Consider the following 22,878-nt stretch of genomic DNA (forward strand, 5'->3'; position numbering starts at 1 on the left):
AACAATAACTACAGTCCATAATATAGGTTTTTTTATTGCAAGAACCTTAAAACAACTAAACTATTAAAGTCAGAGGCCCGCCAAACATTTCTAAATAATTTCTGTTTCTCTCGACTGATAAAAAACTAGAGCAGCCTTGCGCAAAACAACGATATATGTATGTCTTAGACTTCTATTTTTCCTATGATTGAATGTTTTAAACTTTGCCTTAACAATTCATTGAATTTAATAATGAAAAATACCAAGAGGTCATTAAGGACCAATTATTAACTGCTTTTTCAGTTTAGTTACTGAGTTGTCATCTACCTTGACATATATAAGTTGCTTTTATATCCATATTGGTAGCAATATTATTAAAAAAAATTAATTGCTACAAACAAGAAATACTGGCTACAAATAATAAATAACTACTGTCAGTGTTTTATTATCCTGTAAGAGAAATTTTCTTTTTTTATGTAATATTGTTCAAAATTTTAAAATATTTTCTATTTTATGTATTATAAGATTTACAAATATGATATATATGATTATTTATTAAATTTATTATATGTCATTGTAATTTTAAGCAATATTAGAAAGAATAAGATAATAATAGCTTCTTGATAAATTTATACGTATAACGATTATTTATTTATATAACAATAACCTTATATTATTGGTACTAGTTAGACAAATGGCTCAAAATTAGCCTTCCGTCATAGCCAACTGCTGTTGTTTATGGTATAAAATCACTATATGATTTCCGTTACATTCTAAACGCATATATACATGCGTTACCAACTAAATGTGTCGGCTATTTCGAACCCAGACATTTTTAGATATGAGAGGTCGACTCAGGTCAAATGTTTAACTCTAACCTATGTACCCGCTGAAAATCCTGAAAAGTCCGACACAATTATTTCAGTTGCGCGCCAGATTATACTGAAAAAAAGGAATTATGTAAATATTACTGATATTTTAATATCAACAAATTATTTTCTAAAATTGGTTTTAATTATTGATATTAATTTTTAAATTTTTTTTCTTTACAGAGTGTAAAATGGACAATATCCAAGAACAAATGCATTTTAACGTAGAGAATGGAAATATTAGTGACCAAAATAGTGATGATAAGTTTTCAAGTGTTGTTGCTAATAGTGAGGGTATTGAAGGAGACGGAATTAAGAGACAGGGTGGTTTGTTTTCGATAACCAAGGGATTGAAGAATAATAAATCTTGCGACATGGGTAAGTTGATAATTGGATAAAACGTGTTAATCAGATCTATTTCTGAAAAGGTTTTGTATTTATAGCGAATCCGTAACGCTATAACCTTTTGACCTTTTAAATTTTCTTGTGTGTTTATATATTATATCTTAAAGCTTTTTTGTATTTATATAATATAAGTGAAGAAGTAACTGAAAAAATTATAGTGCGTTAAAATCTAAACGTATATGTTTTCTTATACAGGTCAAAATGTACTTTTATATTTCATTGGATGGATTGCAATGTGCGCTATTGTCGATTATAGTTTTCTGTAGAATATCGACAAAAAGTAGCGATTCATTGTTAGTGAATAAGTAAAGCCCGAGATAGTTAAAATAGTACGTTTCTTTTTAGTTTTTGCTAGTAGGTATTCAATAAAATATTTTTAATAATTTTTGTTAACGATGTGTAGGTGTCTTCATAAATTCTGTATTCCATTCATCATGCTGTCTTAAACTTTTGTATTGGAAAGGCTGAGAGTTTATTTCGTGGTACTATTTTATCTCATTTTTCAGTTAAATAAGAGAGATGTCCGTTTAAATAGTAATATTATTAGTTATTATTACTACCTTTAATCAATTTTATACAGCAGTTTTTTTCGAACGACTGAAGTTAAATGAAGCAAAAAAATGTATGGCACGCAAAATACTTCTTTGTATTGATAGAATAACATAATTTTATTATAAATAGCATTTTTTGTACGAAAAACAAAAAATAGTAAAATATTTGATAAAAAATTTGTGATACCATTCAATGCTGATACATTCCGGAAGTGTCGATACTAAAGATAAATCTTGCCCTGGCTAGCCAATTCAAAAACATCGATGAAATTCTTAAATTAATAATATATAAATTCTAATAAACTAATAAGATATAGATTGACATATAACCGACTGACTGATCACGATTTTTGAACGATTTACATAGGACTACAGTGTACGAAGTGCTCAATACTTGGGTTTAACATGAACTTGCATGGTATAATTTAATAAGTCGAGTTTCTCTTTGTAACTTTCTGATGAAATGAAATAAAATCGAGAATTTTTTGAAACTAATTATTGTAGGGGATAAAAATGGGATCACATATTACTATGTTATATAACGAATTTTGTCGTTGTTGTCCAGATAACCTTAGCTATCAGTTACAAAGGCTGGACTTGGGATGGAAAGGCAGTATTCATCATGAGCTGCTTAAACCCAACTGAACTATTAACTCTACGTTAACTTACAATCAACAACTCATGAGACTGAAATAAAAAAATGGATTGATCAATACGCAAAGGGTTGGCACTGAACATCACAATAATAATCGACCATACACATCTTTAATGACAACAAAAATTGAGAGGGTTTAACGGGGAAGTCTTTGTGCAACCAGCATATAGTCCGGACTTTGATTTGACCAGCTATCATTTGTTCCTATTTTTCCGAAGCCCTCTTAATTAATTAAGGATCACTTGTTTCAGTTTTTCGTTCTATAGAGACGAAGTTATATCTTTCCTAAAAATGTGTCAAAATTTCTTTGATCAAAGTGGCATAAGCACGGGGTGGACAAAATTATAGGAATACGTGACCATTGCCATTAACTTAAAACAGAAAACAGGTGCAACTATTCGCGGAATAAATTTGCAGAGTGTCTGAATGGTTTCCAATAGAATTTTGTCCTATTCTTTTATCCAAACATTTACCAATATTACTCTTAATATTTACTCTAAAACTCCCCATGATAGTTCATTTATGTCGAGGTCTGGCGATTATGCTGGCTACGGGATATATTTGATGGTATTGTGAAGCCCCTCAAACCAAAACTGAATCCTTTTGGCCGTACGTATGGACGCTTAATCATGTTGGATATGGAAGGGAATTATTAATCATAGTAAGAATTTCATCATTGAGGATATCGAGATATTCATTCGCAGTAATCCGGCCAATAATGTGAATGGGAGGACCGGTTGAATACCAACATATTGCCACCCTAATCATAACCAAATGATTTGTGAATGCTGTCATTACTATGGATACTGACGTTTGTCAAATGTCTGAAAAGGCCTGAGATATTGCGCGTTCGCCTTTTAATTCTCACATCATCTGAGCTTTAGTTAATTTTGGTTATGACATACAACAAAATTCTAATCTAAATAAAATAATCAAACAAAAATATTGTTATAAAATATAATTTATTTTAACATTATGGTACATCTAATACAAATATTATCGATGTTTTGTTATTAATTTTATGGCGTTTTTTTATTAAGTGGTATCCTCTGGAGGCTTAATCCACCACCATACAATTTTATATCCAAGTCATATAATTTACTTTCATTAGAGAACATATTTACCTTAGTTCTTGTTTCATTCATTATAGTGTTTCCTTGTACTAAGTCAGTTTGATATCACTGTATTCTTAGATTGTTTTGTTACTACTTATATATATCGACAAAACTATAATATATCTATAATATATTGGTAAAACTAAATTTGATTCTTAGCATTCTCGTCACTAATGCATTTGTCATATCTGCAAAATTGTTCCTACAGTTATCATATATTAATTATATTGAAGTGAATAACTAAGCTGTTGATTTCCAATCTCTCTAACATTTCGTCACGATTCCGTCGTCTCTCAATTTCTTCTTCAACATGTCTGATCGAGGTCATCCCAACTGAAGCTGTTATTAACCATTTCTCTTTATAGCATGAAGAACAATATATCTGCAACGAATTATTAATACATATTATGACTAATAAAACCTAATAAATTTTTATTCCAACATTAACATTTTCCATAAACTTTTGTTGTCTTAATAATACTTTTATTATCATCTTGCCATCAGTGACTATTGGATATATAAGTCCCATTCTGAAATATCCATACCTCACCTAAATACACAAGTTGCACTTTTATAAGCAAATTCTAGCAGTCCTATTAAATCTCTTCGTGGATTATCTTTTTACGATATAGGTCTTATATTACCCAACAGTGTGTGAAAGGATATTTTACATTCCTCAAAGTGCTGCATATCTCTAAGCTTTCTCTGGATACTTTTCAGATTAATAGTTTCGTCTAAAATAGTTGAATTAAATTGTGTTTATATTGAAGAAATCTCACTGTTTTTATACGTTCTATATATTTGTTCTCTGAAAGAGCTAACATCAAGCTGATATTGATTCATCACCCGCATGGTATGAGGACAGTTTCTTTTCGGTGAATCCGAGATTATTTCTATCACTTATTTGCTTGTTTCACTGACCGAGCCTATACTAATATTCAGTGCAACTAGAACACGCAAAAAATATGTTCAATAAAAAGCGCAGCAACTTAATATTTAACAGTAAAAGTGCTTACCTCTCTAACAAAATTTACTGCCCCGAGGGGGCCATCATCTCCTTCCTGTTCGATCTAACTAATTAGAGACGCTGTCTGTTGTATCTATGTCTAGCTTCGGCAATTTCATTCAGATTAATAATAGGCAACGATTTAAAATTTATCAAAACAAGTAAAGAGTTAAAACAACGTTTGCCGGTTTATAACCCATAGCTATTATAATTAGAATTTTGAAGAATTCTGCAGATGTTTGAAAACCGACCGACTTTTGCTTCGGTTGCTTTTTCAAGCTTATTACACAGCATTATATCTAGAATGAAATTAGGAAGTTGGATTGTCTGACTTTAAAACGAATTTCCAAATTGTGACAGGCAAAACATTAAACATCTTGATGACGTGAATTGACTGTTATTTCGAATAGACTATATGTGCTGCAATTTTTACGAGGCAGTATAATCGGTATGTAAAAATATGTCCTATCTTGAAATAGAGACACATGAAAAAAACTTTTCTTTTTCCCGACCTGTTATGTTTGTATCCATTTATAATATAATTATTACTAATATAATGAGCCCTTTTTATATATATGTAAAATTATTTTCGATACGACATTCCGAATTGGGAAGCTGTCACCTATTTTATGTACTGAACCGCGTCAAAGAAGAATGGTTTTGTTTTTCGTTCTTATGCAACAGTCGAACAGCTGAAAAATTAGATGGTGTAGATAAATGCCGTTCCACTTTTATCCGCTGATTTATTGTTGTATAATGATTTTTTTCCTTATGTAAAACGTACTGCTCCAATTGCGAATAATTTATTGCAATTTTATTTGTTCGTACTCGTGATTTAAGTGCCATTTAAATTATAACGTATTAAATTTGATCTAGTACTGTAACACGATATGGTTTTCTTCTCTTTTATTCGCTTCGCGGGGATAAAGTTAATAATGATTTAAGCTGACGTGTTTCAGGTTATTTATTGTAACGTAGTTTATTTGACATATGTCTAATGTTTTCTTTAACTGTGTTAATTAAAATTAGATTAATACATGTATAATACATGTCAGAATGTCAGAATATTCATTAGTTATTAGCGTTATTCAGATTATACTTGAATTAACTTGAGTTCTGACTAATGATCCTATATTTTATATTATTAGTTGAGCAATTCTTGTATGGCATATTGTAATTATTCTTGCCTGTGAAGATTTTGATGATCAATAAAAATTGTTCATCAAAATAAAATATTTCATTAAGAAATAAGGCTCTTTAATGGTTCATTAAATTTAATGCTTAACTGCCTATAAAAACTTTGGTGAACACATGAGTAGGTAATTGACAATGATAGCGTCTTATATTCGAATAAAATCATTTATATTTCTATCTCTATTTTCATTCTTTCCGAGTAGAAATAAAAAATTTGTCGTTGCATAAGTAGTTATTTTCGTATTAGAATTGTAAATATTGTCCAGCCTTTCATTATGGCGCTGCAGATTGGCTTATACAGCCTTAGATGTTTACTAATAAGAAAATAGCTAATATTATGATGTGAATTATCAGTTACTCAGTTCATGTAAAGTTTAATTGGAGATAGGAGAGGAAATAGATTTAATTAGTCGAGTGAATACCAAGAAGTAGAGAGTGTTTAATAAAATAATATTCATATAAAATTACGAGGGTGATTCAAATATGATCCAGACAAACACTTTGACACGTTTATTTACTATTGAAAGAATTTACAAACATTTACAATTGTTCTAGGTATTTCCCCTCATTAGTTATACATTTTGTCCATTTTTTTCGGAAGTTTATTTATGTCGATATCGAAGAATTCCTTGGGCAAGTCGGACGCCATGTGCTCGTCGACGGTGTTGAGTGTTTGACCTCCGAGAGCTTCTTTCAGTGGTCCAAACATGTGGTAGTCGCAGGGTGATAAATCCGGACTGTAGTGGAGGTGATGCAGTACCTTCCACCCTAATTCCGAATCGAAATTCGCGGTATAAGGTCGCGCGTTATCTTGAAGAAGAATCGCACTTCGTGCTGGAATGCTTCTCCGTTTCGTGCGATAAGCGGGTTTCACGTGTGATTTCAGAAGGTTAGAGCAGCATGCAATATTAATGGTACGTTGGGTGTGCAGAAAATCGACGTACAGCACGCCCCGATCCCAGAAGACCATACACAGGACCTTACCCGCGGACCTGGTTGTCTTCGCTTTAACTGTCGCCCCTTCCTTCGTATTCCTCTACTCTTTAGACGACATATCGCTTTCGCAAAAACGATGCAGAAAAATTTCCGTCTTATTAATGCCTTTCCACACTAAAAACGAATAACAATACCTTTATTTATGGCGGTAGGCAATTGACGTCCACTCATGGTTGTATCACGCGCGTGAAACATGCACTACCGACGAAAACTGCCACACCTTCGAAACATATATGCGCGCCATGTACGTTTCTCTCCATCATATTTGAACCACCCTCGTATATTGATCGATCCAAGTACTTTTTAACAAATAATCTGTATTCCAAACTCGATAATTCTACTTGACTACATAACCGCTTAACCATAAAGGATCAAATAGCTCTAAAATTTTCAAATCATCCGTATATTTGGCAAATATTGACTTAGGAATTCCATTTTCCCTGTCCGTAAAAGCCAATGTAGCATGTGTCCGTAATAATCTTTTAATATTTTTTTTATTATTTAATTAATATGTTGTTACTAGTCGTTTCCGTCTAACCTACAATTTGTCTTTATGATAACATACATCTAGGTATATAACTAGGAGGACCCATCGGCTCTATCTCAGTCTCAGTGAAATAATGTTTATACATGTCACTGCTGAATTTTTTAATATATGCATCTCATGGCGCAACACTACAGAAGATCAAATGGTTTGATTCTTTTGAGTCTGTATCCTGTTCTGGTGGTATCCGTGGAGTCTTTCCTCATGCCCCCTTACATTTCTCTTGATTTCTTGACTGACTGTGGGTATCTGAAGGTCACAATGTAGATAGTCAGTCCTGTGGTATTTGGGTGCACCCACAATACCTTTCAGGATTTTGTTTTAAAAAATGTGTATTTTATTTATGTTATTCTTTGCAGAATATCCCCATAATTGAACTCCGTACGTCCATATAGGTTTCAGTATTTGCTTATATAATAGCAATTTATTATGTACTGATAATTGCGATTTTCTTCCAATTAGCCAGTACATTTTCCTATATTTCAATTCCAGTTCTTTTCTTTTCTTCTTTATATGTTCCTTCCAGAGAAGTTTTGTATCGAGATTAATTCCGAGATATTTAACGTTGTTGCTATATGGAATGATAGTATTATTTAATGTTATTGGTACTTGTACGGTCTGTTTATAGGTGAACTGCACATGTACAGTACATGCACATTTACTTTCATTAAGTCTTATTTTCCAATCTTCTGTCCAATTATTTATATTGTCACTTGCATTTTCTGTAGTTTATGAACAAGGCCTTCATGCCAAACCTTATCGAAGACTTGTATATATATATGTAGCATATAAAAATACAGCTCAGCATACTTTTTTACTTTCGTAGGCTTTTTCAATAACATTTGTTATTCTGTGGACCTGGTCAATTGTTGAGTTATTGTTAATAAACCCATACTGGTGTGTTGGTATTAGGTTTTTTCTCTTTATGAATCTTTTAATGATAGTAGAATTGTAGTAGTAGTAGTAGAGAGTAGAATTGTCAATGAATGAATTTGTTAAATTTGTTAAATGGTGTTGTTTTCCTTTTAAAAAATAGTCATTCAAAATTCATTTATTTGAAATATCTCATTATTCTCACTATTCTCCTATATAGACGATGTGAGAAAAAATATAATTAAATTAAAAAGGTGTTAACTGAAAGTTTTATGATATATTTAAATACATATTTTTTGTTAATGAATGATAAGTATTAATATGTATTGCTAATTACTCTATTCCTGCATAAAATCCATAAAATGTTTACTTATAATTCAATGGAAAGCATATTTATTTTATGTACAGTATAATGTAATTGCTTGAAAACTGTTTAGTTCCGTTGCGATATCATGATGTGTCAAGATCATCTCCATAAACACCAAATAAATTTCTATAAGAAAAATTTAGATAAAAAAAGTATAATATACTTTGGACTAAATAAACGAGTAATGTAATTTTTATATTTAGAATATTCTTTTTGTACTATTCAAATGTGTTCTCTATCTCCTTCATATATTTCCATGCCTTCTTATTTCTCAAATTCGTTGATTTGTCGTATCTATAAGCAGTAAGTAACCTACTAAAGTACTCATAAGTGGTCTACTTTCTATATATTGTTTTAAAAATTTTGTGTCAAGGCCTTTTATTATTTCATTATTTCTTATCCCGTTCCTTTCATATTCTGGTTTGGTTTTTCTCTTCTTTTATACCACCCATATTTTGCATTCGAAAATTAAAATTAGCGTATATTTCTTGTTATATATTTCCATTTTTGTATCGTTTGGTATCTGTTTTTAATTAATGAATTTGCTAATCATTGGGAAGTATATACTCATATATTTTCCAATTCTGGTATTCAATGACACATCGTATATTTAGCTAATTAGCGAATATATCGTAATAATACACAAATACGTTGAATTAGATTCGTTATTGGTTCCAGAGGAATATCACGTTGTATTACTTCAGTTGAGACTTAGTAGGGAGCATCGACAGTGGCACGTAAAACTTCATTTTGGAGCCGGAGTATGGTGGATATATTATACTTGCTAGCGGTTCCCCATAGTTTAATTCTATATGACCAAATAGGCTTGAATATAGATTTATACAATGATATCTTGTTATCTAATGATATCTTGGATTTGCGCCTGATAAGTCAATACATTTGGTAGAGTTGAAGCCCAAGATATTCCCGTTTGGCGTGTATGTGCTTCTTCTACGTTAAGCGTCGATCTAGGTGCATACCAAGGTATTTGGCATTCTCTGCTTGTGGGGATTGATAATAATTGATGTAGATTGGTGGACATGTTAGTTTACGGATCAGGTTAATTGACTCTATGACCCTTTTTGACGTAGGTAGATCGGATATGTACAAATGATATAGTACTGGAACCAGTGCACTACTTTGCGGAACTCCTGAAATATTTTATGTAATTCGGTATGTTCATCGCCTTGTTTTGCAGTAAAATGGCCATCCTAGAGGTAAGATTTTATTAGATCATTATCTGGATGAGGAAAAAGTTTCTTATTTAACCTGCAATCTCATATGCCATGCTTTATCAAAGGTCTGAGATATGTCTAGGAATGGAACTAAACAATGCCTTTTGGCGTTGTCATTAAGGTAAATATCAGAATTATAACTTGTGCATTTTATTTACTCAAATATTCTAAGATAATTACACGATTTTTTTTTTGATAAACTGTTCCTTTCACAAAGCTGTTAAATGTTTACGAAAATCAAACATCCATCGTCAAATATATATAATTATTATTGGGTACTTTTTAGGTTTACTGCTTGCATTTCTTAATTTGACAAGACTTGACAAGTGTTATACTGACAGTATTTTAACTTAATATCCTTCAATATTCTTCCACATTTCACTTCATAATGTGTCTGGAATACTCACTGCATTAGGCAAGAGTTGTAGAATTCTCTTCAAAATTATTATTTCAGTTACGGTTACACATTAGAGTGAATTTTAGCAATTTAGGTTATTTGCCTTGATAATTCTCAGTTAAATATAAGATAGATAATCTAAATAAAATCGAAGCCACCTAAAAATTTCAAGCGTTTGAATGCGAATATGATGGTTAGAAAACGGCAAAGTGACGTTAATATTTCGTAATGCTTGCGACATATGTTAGACTTGGTAAAATCTTGATAATCACACTTTTAATTTTAAAATATATCCATTTCCGATAATCTTTCCATAATATATTATAATTATAGAATTATATTTTTGTGATTCATTATTACAGTCATCTAGCCTATTCGCCCAAGACGTCTATGCAGTTAAACCTCTATTTATTACACGTGCTATAAAAATAAGTCAAATGATAGCTGACTCTATATAAACAAAATATAAAAACGTAATTAAACCTTACCATTTGGAAGCTTGTAAATATCGCAGAAACATGAACAATAAAGCAAAATAGAGAGCAGCGATAAAAGTAAGCCGCCAAGGCAACGTTTTCCTACAATCGGACATTCTCGAACAGCCAGAGAATGTCGTTATTAATAGAACAGCGAGATCCTACCGCAACAATCTTCTCTCTTTCCGCCGTTCGGGCCTTTCATTTCCTATCTACCATTTACATAAGCAAAATAAACAATCTAATAATGATTTATAATTGCGTCCGCGCTTTTTCGCGGCTGCCAAACAAATCCAATCGAACCGTTCTTTCGGCGTCTCTCCGGACTCCACCCGGGTACGTAAAGGTGCGATTCCGCGGACATGAACGATGAGAAACAGAATTAGTCGATGCGGACAACTTCCTACATGGCGGGAGATTTACTAGAATGATGATCGAATTTTATTAGAATGGTCTCGGTACGGTCGGTTTCACGTAGTCCGGTCAGTTCCCGGTAATGTTTTCAAAAAGTCCCGTGTCATTGTCGTCGGAACTAACTGTATTGTTTTTGTCGTTAACTGTTTAATCAGATTCACATTTTAAGTTATCAGAAAAAATGGATTAATTCCCTCGAATTCGATTATCTGCATATTTTAAGTTCACTCCTGACGATTGACTATTGAAAAACATAATCGCATCCTCCCATTTTGATTTCAAGATATTTTGAAGATTAATTTGGTGGGCATGGAGGAGAGTGTCCATTGTTTTGACTATCTCCACTGACGGCTTCAAGTAGGATGTTATTTTCATCATAAAATAATTCTATTATTTTGCGTTTTGGTCAGTTGTGAATGTGAAATTAAATTCTGAAAAATATAAGGCAAAAATAGAAAAAATTATTTTTTTATAATATACTAGCTGACCCGGCAGATTTCGTACTGCCTACATCGATAAATAAAAAACCTAATAATCCGTAATTAATAAAAAAAATGCTCAGTATGAAACGAATTTTTATTATAATTTTCGATTAATTACGCATGATGTTTCACACTTAAAAAACAGAGTTTTCCTGAAATACTGGCTATATATAAGGTTTCAATTAGATATTTACAGACACACACAGTTATGATACAGTTTGCTAATTAATTTAAAGCTTTCCGATAAGCTATATTTTTTGTTTTGTGTTGTGGCTTATATATATATATATATATATATATATATATATATATATATATATATGGTTTCACGACGCGCGAACACGCGACGTATAATTGTCCATGCTTGAAATAGGAAAACTCCAAGCTGATTCCGTAAACTTCCAACGACTGGCCTTGAGATTTACTTTTGATCATTGCAAAGGCCAGACGTACTGGAAATTGTAAACGTTTAAAATCGAATGGTAATTCCGTTGGAATCATCGGTATAGGCGAGATCAAGACATCCTCTCCTTTGTATTTTCCCTTTATGATTGTTGCCTCAATGACGTTATTCATCATCTTTTTCACAGCCAGTCTTGTTCCATTGCACAGTCGAGGTTGATTAATGTTACGCAGCATTATAACAACTGATCCTACATTTAACTTAAAATTGTGAGGTGGTAATCCAGGCAATTCCAGTGAATTTAAAAACTCCGTGGGATAGTTGACTACGTCGTCCTGGTTCATCACGGTGTCGAGTGATTTGAAGGAAACCAACTCAGTCAAATCAGACGAAAATTCTGAATAGTCGCACTGAGATCCTCGACAATCTCTAATCCTCGACTTTTTTCCTCCTGACCGTTTTCTAAATGGACTGCCACATGGACTACTGCAGGGTGTCTTTCATGCATTGCAAATGAAAAGATACGCCAAATTGCTTTGTTGCTACTTACATAGAAACCCATCTGGTACTGTGATATTTCGTCATTTACCTTTGTTAACATATTTACATATGTACTTTATCAACTTCACAGAGTTACAATATTCCACATTGATGTGAGTCTCAAAAGCTTTGGATAATATTGGCGAGTATACCACGATCCAACTATTGTCCACATCAACATTTTGTCCTCTTACCTTCACAACTGCCGATCGACCACTGTCCGCAACAGATCGCCGACGATACAATTGGTATCCATCATTTCCCGTTATGGTTTCAGCAATCAGGTCCTTTGGGTATTGCTTGAAACACTTGCCGTCAACCATACAGGGTCAATTGTAGTTGAAAACTTCGCATGGTCCATGTATCATGTGTTTGGTAACTTCTGCATGCAATTTTGGGTCAACTGTGGGAAAGTGGGCATGAAATTGTCCTATATAACATGTGTAGCGCCAAATGATGTCATCTGGGAACAGCTGTTATATTTCTGAATGTTGGCCAAGAACTGCTTAGAATCATTTCTAATCTCAGAAACTAAAGAGCGTAGCACAACATAATCCAGTAGATTTACCACTGTATTTTAACGTCTTGCAATATTTACAAATTATTGTCATTTCCCCAATTGTTACCGATTTGTCGGCATAATAATCTATTGCCACATCATAGTGGAATTCAGCTCGTTCAGGATCACAGGAGCACTCTGTCTGCGGAAACGCTCAATTTTAATGTCGTGCTCACTGTTGTTGTGTTTGATGTGCACGAACTCGTTGTATTCTTAACCTATAAGAGGTCGTGGTTTTTCATATTAGATACCTAAAAAGGTTGTTTATTAGGAACAATTTAATATTAGATATATTTTCTCCTTTTTTATGTATATCCGCTATGGATCGCCATTTTTTTTTCTGTTAAAGTTAGGTAAACCCTACATGTTCCTAATGTTATATATTTGAAATCTCTAATTAAGTATTACAGTGAACCACGAACTGTATTCTGCGAGATCTTTATCAAGTATAAAATTAGTTGTTCTTATAATTAGAACTCATTGTTTTGGTTAAGCAAAAATACTCAACGAGAAAGAAATATTTCTTGTGCTAAAAATATCGTTTTGACTTTTTAACACTCATAGATGGCAAGACGAACGCATATTTCTGTATTTGGATAATATATGATTATTTTTTAATTAACAACACTATTGTGCTACGTAATATATGCTCTACAATTATTCTAGTATTCGTTGTATATGGTAGGTATATAACTAAAAATTCTTCTCAGACAGGGAAAGGGCTGATGATGTTTCCCTTCCTATTTTTGGGGTTCCAAATTTAGAAAATCTCAAGATATTAAGAAAGTTTTATTTGTTACATGATGTAATAAAAGCTTGGATATAGGGGATATGTTTTGATTGCTTTGATAAGTATTCCTTGTGCACATAGATAAGCAAATACGTCTGCTGATTTTTCGTCGTATTGTCTGGTTATATTTGTGAGCGTTATGTCTTAAAATATGAGGTCTAAAAAAAATAAAGAAGTCAATTAAGTGATGGTACGTTATTTATCAATCTAGTTTGCAGTAGCTACTATTTATTTGCACACCTTAAAATGATGTATTCGACTGAAAAAACCGTAGTTAGAATAAATATGTATTTTTATGATAAAGATATAATAATTCTGTATATATAAATGTTACTCTTACAAACTAAGTATATCTCTTTTGAAGTTAACTATATTGATAAATTACTTGATACATAGATATTTTATGATTAATTCCTAATAAAACTTCCCATATTTTATGATTAAAGAGTTAAATTGCCTTCGCCAATTTATCATCAATTGTATAGTACTCTCTGATGAATGCATTAGTTGCAATCGTCTGTATCTGCTCCAGCTTGATGTTGACACTAGCGGATGCAAAATACTATTACCATCAAAACTTATGACTGCGCGACTCTGTGGTCGTCGATTTTATGTGGTTTATGGTAGATATTGAAATAAAAGGCAGGGTCAAGATAAGTCTTACGATACGGCCGATTCAAACGTAGACCATTCGAGGAGTACGTAGTTTATTATCGCATCCAACAGGCTTTCTGATTTCCGTTGAAATTATAGACACTTGTTTTGGTTTTCTTGTAATATTTTATACCACAATATATTGGTCCATGCGGTACTTGTTTGATTATTGACAAAATGTATTAATACATATCCTTCGATAGATTAGAGAACTAGTCATTGTTTTGGTGTTTTAGATATTTTGAGAAAACCTCAAGAGGCATTGGAACTTGATGATTACAGTTAGTCAAGAAAATTGTTAAACTAAGACCAGTTTTAGACATAATATGAATAAGGCAATGTTAATATTAAACTGAACTGAGCTGATATGCCACAGTGCATAAAAATTATATATTATGTTTTGTTAATTTTGTTTATTTTATATTATATTATATTTTGAGATATTTCCTCATTACTTTTTGATAAGATTATTTAAAGGGTGCCGCAAGACTTTAACAGGTCAATTGAAAAGACCCGGCCGGACACATAGATGGCCCTACTAGAATTAAATGCATATATTTTTTAATTTAATTAGCCCTAATCCTCAAAAGACGCGTGTATAAATTTGACAGCTGTCGGATCATTAGTTTGTGAATTATAGCATTTTTAGTGAAGCAACTTTTGCGAAGAAAATGGATAAAAAGGAATTTCGCGTGTTGATAAAATATTGCTTCTTGAAGGACAAAAATACAGTTGAAGCAAAAACTTGGCTTGATGCCGAGTTTCCGGACACTGCCACAGGAAAATCAACCATCAAGGATCAAGGCTAAGTTTAGACGTGGTGAAATGAGCATCGAAGGCGGTGAACGCAATGGACGCCCAAAAGAGGTTGTTACAGACGAAAACATAAAAAAAATCCACAAAATTATTTTGAATGACCGTAAATTGATATTGAATCAAATAGCAGACACTCTAAAGATATCAACTGAATGTGTACATCATATCATTCGCGAATATTTGGGTGTGAGAAAGCTCTCTGCAAAGTGAGTGCCGCGCGAGCTCACTTTTGACCAAAAACGACGAGTTGACGATTCGAAACAGTGTTTGAAGATGATCAAGCGTAATAAACCCGAATTTTTGCATCGATATGTGACAATGGATGAAACATGACTCCATCATTTCACTCCGAAGTCCATTCGACAGCCATCCGGGTGGACTGCTCACGATGAACCCGCTCTAAAACGTGAGAAAACGCAATGGTCCGTTTGCAAGATTATGCCGTCTGTATTTTGGTATGCGCATGGAATAATTTTCATTGACTACCTTGAAAAAGGAAGAACCATCAACAATTATTGGACCGTTTAAAGGACGATTTCGCCGAAAAAACGGCCGCATTTGAAGAAAAAGAAAGTACTACTTCACCAAGACAATGCACCGTGTCACAAGTCAGTGAAGACGATGGCAAAAAACCATGAAGTAGGCTTCGAGTTGCTTCCTCATCCATTGTATTCTCCAGATCTGGGACTATTTCCCGATCTTAAATCTCGAAAGAATGCTCGCTGGGAACAAATTTTGATCGAATGAAGAGCTGATCGCCGAAACTGAGGCCTATTTTGAAGAAAAGGACAAATCGTACTACAAAAGTGTCTCGAAAAGTTGGAGCGTCAATATAATTTGTGTATCACCCTTGAAGGGAATTTTTTGAATAAAAAAAACTAATTTTGCCATAAAAATTGTTTTACTATAGTAGGCCGGAGACTTTTCAATTGATCTGTTAATTGCGTAAAGTATAATAACATCAAGCTGATCTAGGAGATTCAACACTGTATAAACAAAATTCAACCGTGAAAAATCATAAAATATGATCGAAAAAAATACACTTAATGTACTGTTTTGTATACAATCATATCTTTTATACTCTATGATTGCATAAAAAAATTAGAATGTGGAAAAACAGTTACTCTTAATATTTAAATCTAGTGTACATCTTGGTTCTCAATAATTGCTTTTTCTCGGATTTAGCCCATTTGGAATAGAAACTTTTTTTGTATATACATTATACCAGAAAAATATGTAATAAGATGACAACTGTTAGGAATACTCCCACAATTGGTACAATCCACAAGGTTTTTCATTATGATTTGTATCATTAAAATTGTGTGATTGTAACATATGTATATATATATATATATATATATATATATATATATATATATATATATATATATATATATATATATATATATATATATATATATATAGATAATATATATGTATATAATATATATATGTATAAAAAATGTCTGGATAATAGAATTATCTTTGAAAATATATATCCCTCCTTACATTACTACTTTTAAAATAACTACAAGAAAATAATGTAATAATTAGATTTTAATTACTTGTACACTGTAGGGCATTCTTCCTATCATCTACAATTCGTATATTTAAAATCTGAACTTCTTCATAATAATATAAATTGCATCTAATTATAAATAAATTCTAAGTTCTGACGGTCCAGAATCTATTTTTCGAATTCTGTTAAAATATCCAAATAGTGAAATCATATATACAAATGATTCTAAATTATCTATAGGAAGCACCACAGAGGTTTATTGTAGGTTTGTCAATAAACTAATTTTTATTATCTAGGCTGAGATATTTGCAACAAAATATAGCCACAAAGCATTCTAGAATCTGACTTGTATACCCCGATTTTTGAATACGTCTGCAGAGTCTGCATACCATTGATAATGCCTAACCAGTAGTTTAATTTATTAATTTGTATTATCTGGATACCTCCAGACAAAACTGCACCAACTGAAAGGACATACCAGGAAATTAATTGTCTGATGATCTTTCCAAAGTAGCTACTAGGACGCGCCAATTAGTCATAAATATATTATATTACAAATATACTTTCCCATTAATAGATTATCAGGATACTAAGCTTCGGAATATTATGCACTTCTTTTATCCTACCATAGAAATAAAACTTAGATAGCAGACTGAACTCTGTCAAATTTCTTATTTATGGATTGCATTATTACATCTATCTTCTCATTGTGAGGAATATATTCCCTTCTCCCACATTTTAAAAAAATACAGCAACTTATTAACTAATAGAAGAAGAAATGGCTTATTTGTTTACCACATAACCTGTTTAAGTTAGTTAATTTCTCCCAAAGAATTGCTCTTTATTTAAAATTTTCTTGAAATAATTCTTCTTCTTCTTAAAATGTATTTCCTTTATTTAAAGTTTTATCTCTTTTTTTTTTGTTGTACAATGCATTATGCTACATTATATTATAAAATTATATCAAAAATGTTTCAACTTGTTTATCAATAGATTTATTATATTATTGTTTTGAATATCGATTGGAAGGTGTAATATATAGGGACAAGATTTTAAGCCACAAATATTAATCAATTAAGACTTTATGGACGAGTCGGCTACTAAAAACTGTATTTAGGGCCATCATGCTCTTCTTTTCGTCCTCAACAAAGAAATGGTTATACTTCCGAGGTTTAGATCAGATATCTCTAAAGAAAATTGTCTCATCAAATACCTTATTTTATGGTACACGTAATTTCTTATTTACGATGCAGTTAATTTACTCTTAATTAGCTTATCCTTAAAACAATATAATTATTTAAGTGAGGTGTCAATAATTCAATTTCGTTCACTTAGATATTATCTTACATTTATTTTATTTTCGTTTTATTTCAACCTTTTAAAAAACCTTTAACATGCTATAACAACACATAAAGAACCAATCTTTAGCGACACCTATAATAAACCAACTCCCAACGCGTTAATATATTCGAAAGTAAATGTCAGTCCCTACATAAATTTATCTCGAACGAGCGTTAGTTTTCGGCTCGTTTTTCCTGTTGATCTCCAACGATTAAATTAGGTTTCTTCCTAGTTTTTCGAAAACTTTTAATGTCATTTACATATCGCCTACATCTTCCGAACGTACGTAGAGCGGATGGAACAGAGAACTATTTCGGTTGTCCTAGTAAACTTTATGGTTTTCAGATATCTGATGGAAGGCTAGATAAATTGGTCTCAGAGTTAATTCGTGACAAGTTTATTTCTTTCTGATTTTATCAACCGGTCTTTTTTATGTTACATGAATAGTTTCAAAAATATTTTTCGTTTACCCTAAGCATGTTAGAACTAAATGATATCGTATTTTAAATTATGTCAAGAAACATAATCTCGATATGAATTTTTCTTTGGGGTTTATATATGGGCAGTGTGATAAGTCAGTGACATCATTCTCTTAATTGGCATCCATTAATAAACTACTGTGAGATTTTGAGAAACTAAGAAACTAAGAAAAAGTCTGATAAATACTACGGGGTGTTAGAATATATCAAATATGCAGTTAAATCACATTTTACATTTTGATGTGATAACGACTTGACTGCTCGCACTTGACCGTAAGTGTAACCATATAACCTCTTCAGAGGAGTGCTTGGGGATGGTGAGCTGCAATCTGATCGCGTTTTTATATCAAAACATCAGAGACATCTCAAAACGTCAGAGGCCAAGGAAAATTTAAAACAATTAATCAACTCTGAATGAACGTGCACGAAAGGAGTCCAAGTTGTACCTGTCAGTCAGCCACAGATTTTTAGAAAAACGTTGGACTATATGTATTAAGTTGAAAGTAGGTTATGTTGAGATATAAAACGATTTCTTCTCGAAAAAAGACTTTGATTCAAAAAATCATTTACTTATACTTTCGTCGCGTTATACACTTATAAAATAAGTATCAATAATTGTTTCAATGAAAAGAAAAAAGTTCTTACAATTATCACTAATTTCGATTCATGTTATGTGTTACACCACATAAGCAGTATTTCATTTCTTATGAAACTTATAGTGGATCGAGACGAAATATAGGTCGGAAAAAATAGTTTTTTATAAACGACATCAAACTCTGTTATCTCTGGTGATACTAACACATCACTTTCATGAAAAGCATTGGATATTGAAGTGCCATTAAAAAAAAGGCAAGGAACTGGAAAAATAAACCTGTCTAAAAAAGTTAGACAATAACATTGATAATGTATAATTATATATAAGTATGAGAAATAATGTCTAAATTAAAAAACCGTATATATTATTGACGTGTGTCAGAAGGAAGAGTATGTTAGAAAATCCAGTACAACTTTGTATGAGGCTCAAATAAATATGGTGTTTACTTGGACGACCCCCGTCCGAAGAAATCTTATCGTAGCATGATCCTAATTATTTCATTTAATTTATGTGAAGGTGTCGGTTCAGAAAGGAGGACATTTATAAGGGTACCAACTCTAAGGGGTCAGCGAAGAAATTAAAAGGTTTTCGGAAAAGCATTAAACCATATGAATTTAAATATATTGACGAGATATTCCTTTTTCTCGTCATTCGGCAATGATATTTATTGACTTTTATATTATATATTGAAGTGAATATTTAATTTGTTCAAAGGGATTATATATATATATATATATATATATATATATATATATATATATATATATATAAACATATTGATATTTTTTGTAAAAAAAATTGCCGATACTTGAATTAAATGTCTGGTAAATATTAATATTTTTTTGCCGATATATCACAAGTCCTTCGCCTTTAAAATAAAATTTGCACTAATTGATTGTAAGATGTAATGGATATTAAAGGCTCGTTGAGTTGTTCGATACTTTATTTTAAAGGGACATTAAAAATATCGTTACTTCTTAAAAAGTATATATTTATATTGAAATTGAATTATTGATATCTTTCTTTGTCGGTATTCCTAATTTGGCAGGACCGTACATGACAATCGTTATTAAAGGTTAAGATAAAACATATCCAGATATTTTCATATACGATATAACATATGATAGCTGACTTTCAGCGATGTTATGTTTGTTCTATTAGAATATAGCTGTAACTGTTAAATATTTGTGTATTTGTGAATGTTTAATTTATGTATATTTTCTTGTGTACTATATTTTTTTATTATACATGACTTAATATTTCTATTTTAGGTTTTTGTATGTTTGTGTAAATTATGTAAATTATTGCTTTCAAAAAAATAACTGAAAATGGGAAGTTATTTTCTTATACATTATTACAAAATCCATGGAAAACTGTGTGGAAACCTTTGCCCACTCTATTGACTGGTCGTTGTTCTTTCTGAAAAAAAAAACTAAAAAAGTATGTGTGTGTTGCTTAGGTTATATGCAGTAATATTTATGTTTTTTTTTTGTGCGCTGAATACTAAAATGATTTCTTTCTTGTCATAGAACGACATATTTCTTGGCAACTTGAGTAACTATGTTAAGCGAGATATAAGTTACGTATACGTACGCGTACTACGTTCACTAGAACCCACTAAAATCTTTTATTTTCACCAATGAAGCTTCTCTGTGTAATTGTACCGCGATAGCGTTATCATTGATATCGCTAACTTCCAGCGATATCGTTGAGACGTTCCATTTTTATCGGTATCTTTTCCCCATCTCTTGAATGACCTATTAAAATCACCTTGTTTTTCACTCACATCTTCAAAATTATCTATACTCGTATTGGGAATAAAGAAAATTCATGTTTAGGCTTCTTAAGCGTCCTAAAGCTTGAAAGGTTTTTAATATTCTTTTGGCAATTTGCTGATAGTTAGGGTCTCTGTGATTGCCTATCGGTTTCTCTATTGCATTAAAACCAATTCACCCTTATTTTTGAGAATTTGCCATGGTCGTGATGAATTGTGGGTCAGTGATATGCCATCTAACGTTTGGTTCGACGTAAATATCCTTTCACCTTTGGTTCCGAGAGGTTTAAAAATTTTTAAACTATGTATTCGAAGCAATCTCCAATTTTGAAAAGTAGTTCTAGAAACTGCTTCATCAAACCCTTTACGTGCATCGGTGTTAGAAGAACTTTATGTGGAAGTATAAAATGTGTTGGAGGAAGTCTTTTCAAGTTTAAATTCACTTGGCGCCCAACTGTTTTTAGGTCTACAAACACAAAAAGCAAAGGAAATTGGTAAACCCAGCATATACTTATTTTAAAATTGCGGCACACCTGCCATGGCCATGTTCATGACCATCTTCATATTTTCAATTGCTGCGATTTAAGTTCTAGGTTTAGGTTTCTTTGAGGTGTACGGAATGACATGCAGGAATAGTAGAATTGTTTTAAGGCTAATTTTAAATAAATATATGAAAATACGTCATATTATATTGGATCTTAAATACATCCGTTAAACCTTGAATATTATTTTTAAGACGTCCTCATATTCTTTTCATATGATTTTCAGCATACCAATTAAGTAAAAATCAGTTGAAAATACTCAAATAGGTTTTTTATTGCAGGCCTGTGTTATTAGCTAAATTAATAAACGTAATTAAGACTGAATTATACTTTAAGTTAGTAATATGGAACTTATTTTTCTGGATAAAGCTACAAAGTTGTAAATTGATTGTAGTAAAACTGTAAAGAGTTGGGAAAGCTAGTGTGACGGAAAAATAAATAAATATCTAAATTTAGAGAAAACGGACACATTTGGTTTTGAATGCCAGATATGTATATAAATAACTTTAATTATTATAAAACGTAATTATTTCATAACGAACCGTAGAAAATAAGGTACGTACAAGGACAGAACACATTTATGTCAGATAGTAGTCCTGTATATGTGTCACCGAAGATTCGGCACGAGCCGAAACACAACTGTACATTTCTCGTCGATTACCTTTTTCACCACGACGAAGACGAAGAAGCGAAACGAAAAAAATCGAAATCTATACTTATTCTTCGCCAATTACAAAGACTAAAAACCGAAATACAGTTAAATTAACGTGCTATGAGCGATAACAATCTCGCCGACAAAAACCATTGCTCTCCGTATGACCTTCTTGTCTTAAGTGCGAACAAAGCAATAGCGCCGTATTTCTTTATCTGATCTGAGGTACTTTTAATCAATGAATAACAGTACCGTCGAGATTTTTCGCGAAAAATTATTGGAACTCTCGTTACCGTTACCAATGGCCGATGGACTTAATTTTTGCTCTTTTAATTCAGCTGATTGCTTCATTGTATCAGCGGGCTGGGCAAGCGCGGCTTTGTCTGCAATTTGGATTCGATTCCAATAGAAACGGCTTTTGTTATGGAATACCCTATATTTGGTTTTGATTCGTTGACCTCGTCGACCTTTTAATTGTGGTTCTGATTTAATATGTCGGCTAAAATCAATGAAGCGTGATATACTTGGTCGTAATGAGTGTAGGAAATGTGCTCATGAAAAGCCTCTATATCTGTTTTCGTCCCGCAGAATTCAACATTCACCAACCTTTTTGGACATAACTTAATGTGTACTGGTGACTGCCGGGGACTACTATT

General features: G+C 32.0%; 1 protein-coding gene and 1 long non-coding RNA gene across 3 annotated transcripts in view; one reads left to right on the forward strand and one right to left on the reverse strand.

The window, feature by feature from the left end:
• The window catches only part of Samuel (SAM-motif ubiquitously expressed punctatedly localized protein), a 334,669-nt gene that overhangs the window by 12,052 nt on the left and 299,739 nt on the right, over window positions 1-22,878 (forward strand). The window contains exon 2 of the mRNA XM_076402021.1: window positions 1,032-1,226. Coding sequence (XP_076258136.1) covers window positions 1,040-1,226 — 187 coding nt within the window. The 5' untranslated portion in view covers window positions 1,032-1,039. The remainder of the gene's footprint in view (window positions 1-1,031; window positions 1,227-22,878) is intronic.
• On the reverse strand, window positions 3,471-4,925 carry LOC143198389 (uncharacterized). 2 transcript variants are annotated; one of them, XR_013006259.1, is made up of 3 exons: window positions 4,591-4,925; window positions 4,365-4,521; window positions 3,471-4,308 (listed from the first exon to the last, which is right to left on the reverse strand). It is a non-coding gene; the product is annotated as an uncharacterized LOC143198389 (long non-coding RNA). The 2 variants fall into 2 exon arrangements; XR_013006304.1 differs by having other exon boundaries at window positions 4,354-4,521.

The sequence above is a fragment of the Rhynchophorus ferrugineus genome, unplaced genomic scaffold (genome assembly GCF_030347505.1).
Source record: "Rhynchophorus ferrugineus isolate W39M unplaced genomic scaffold, kcgeb_rfMv2 rfM1, whole genome shotgun sequence".
Lineage (NCBI taxonomy): Eukaryota > Metazoa > Arthropoda > Insecta > Coleoptera > Curculionidae > Rhynchophorus > Rhynchophorus ferrugineus.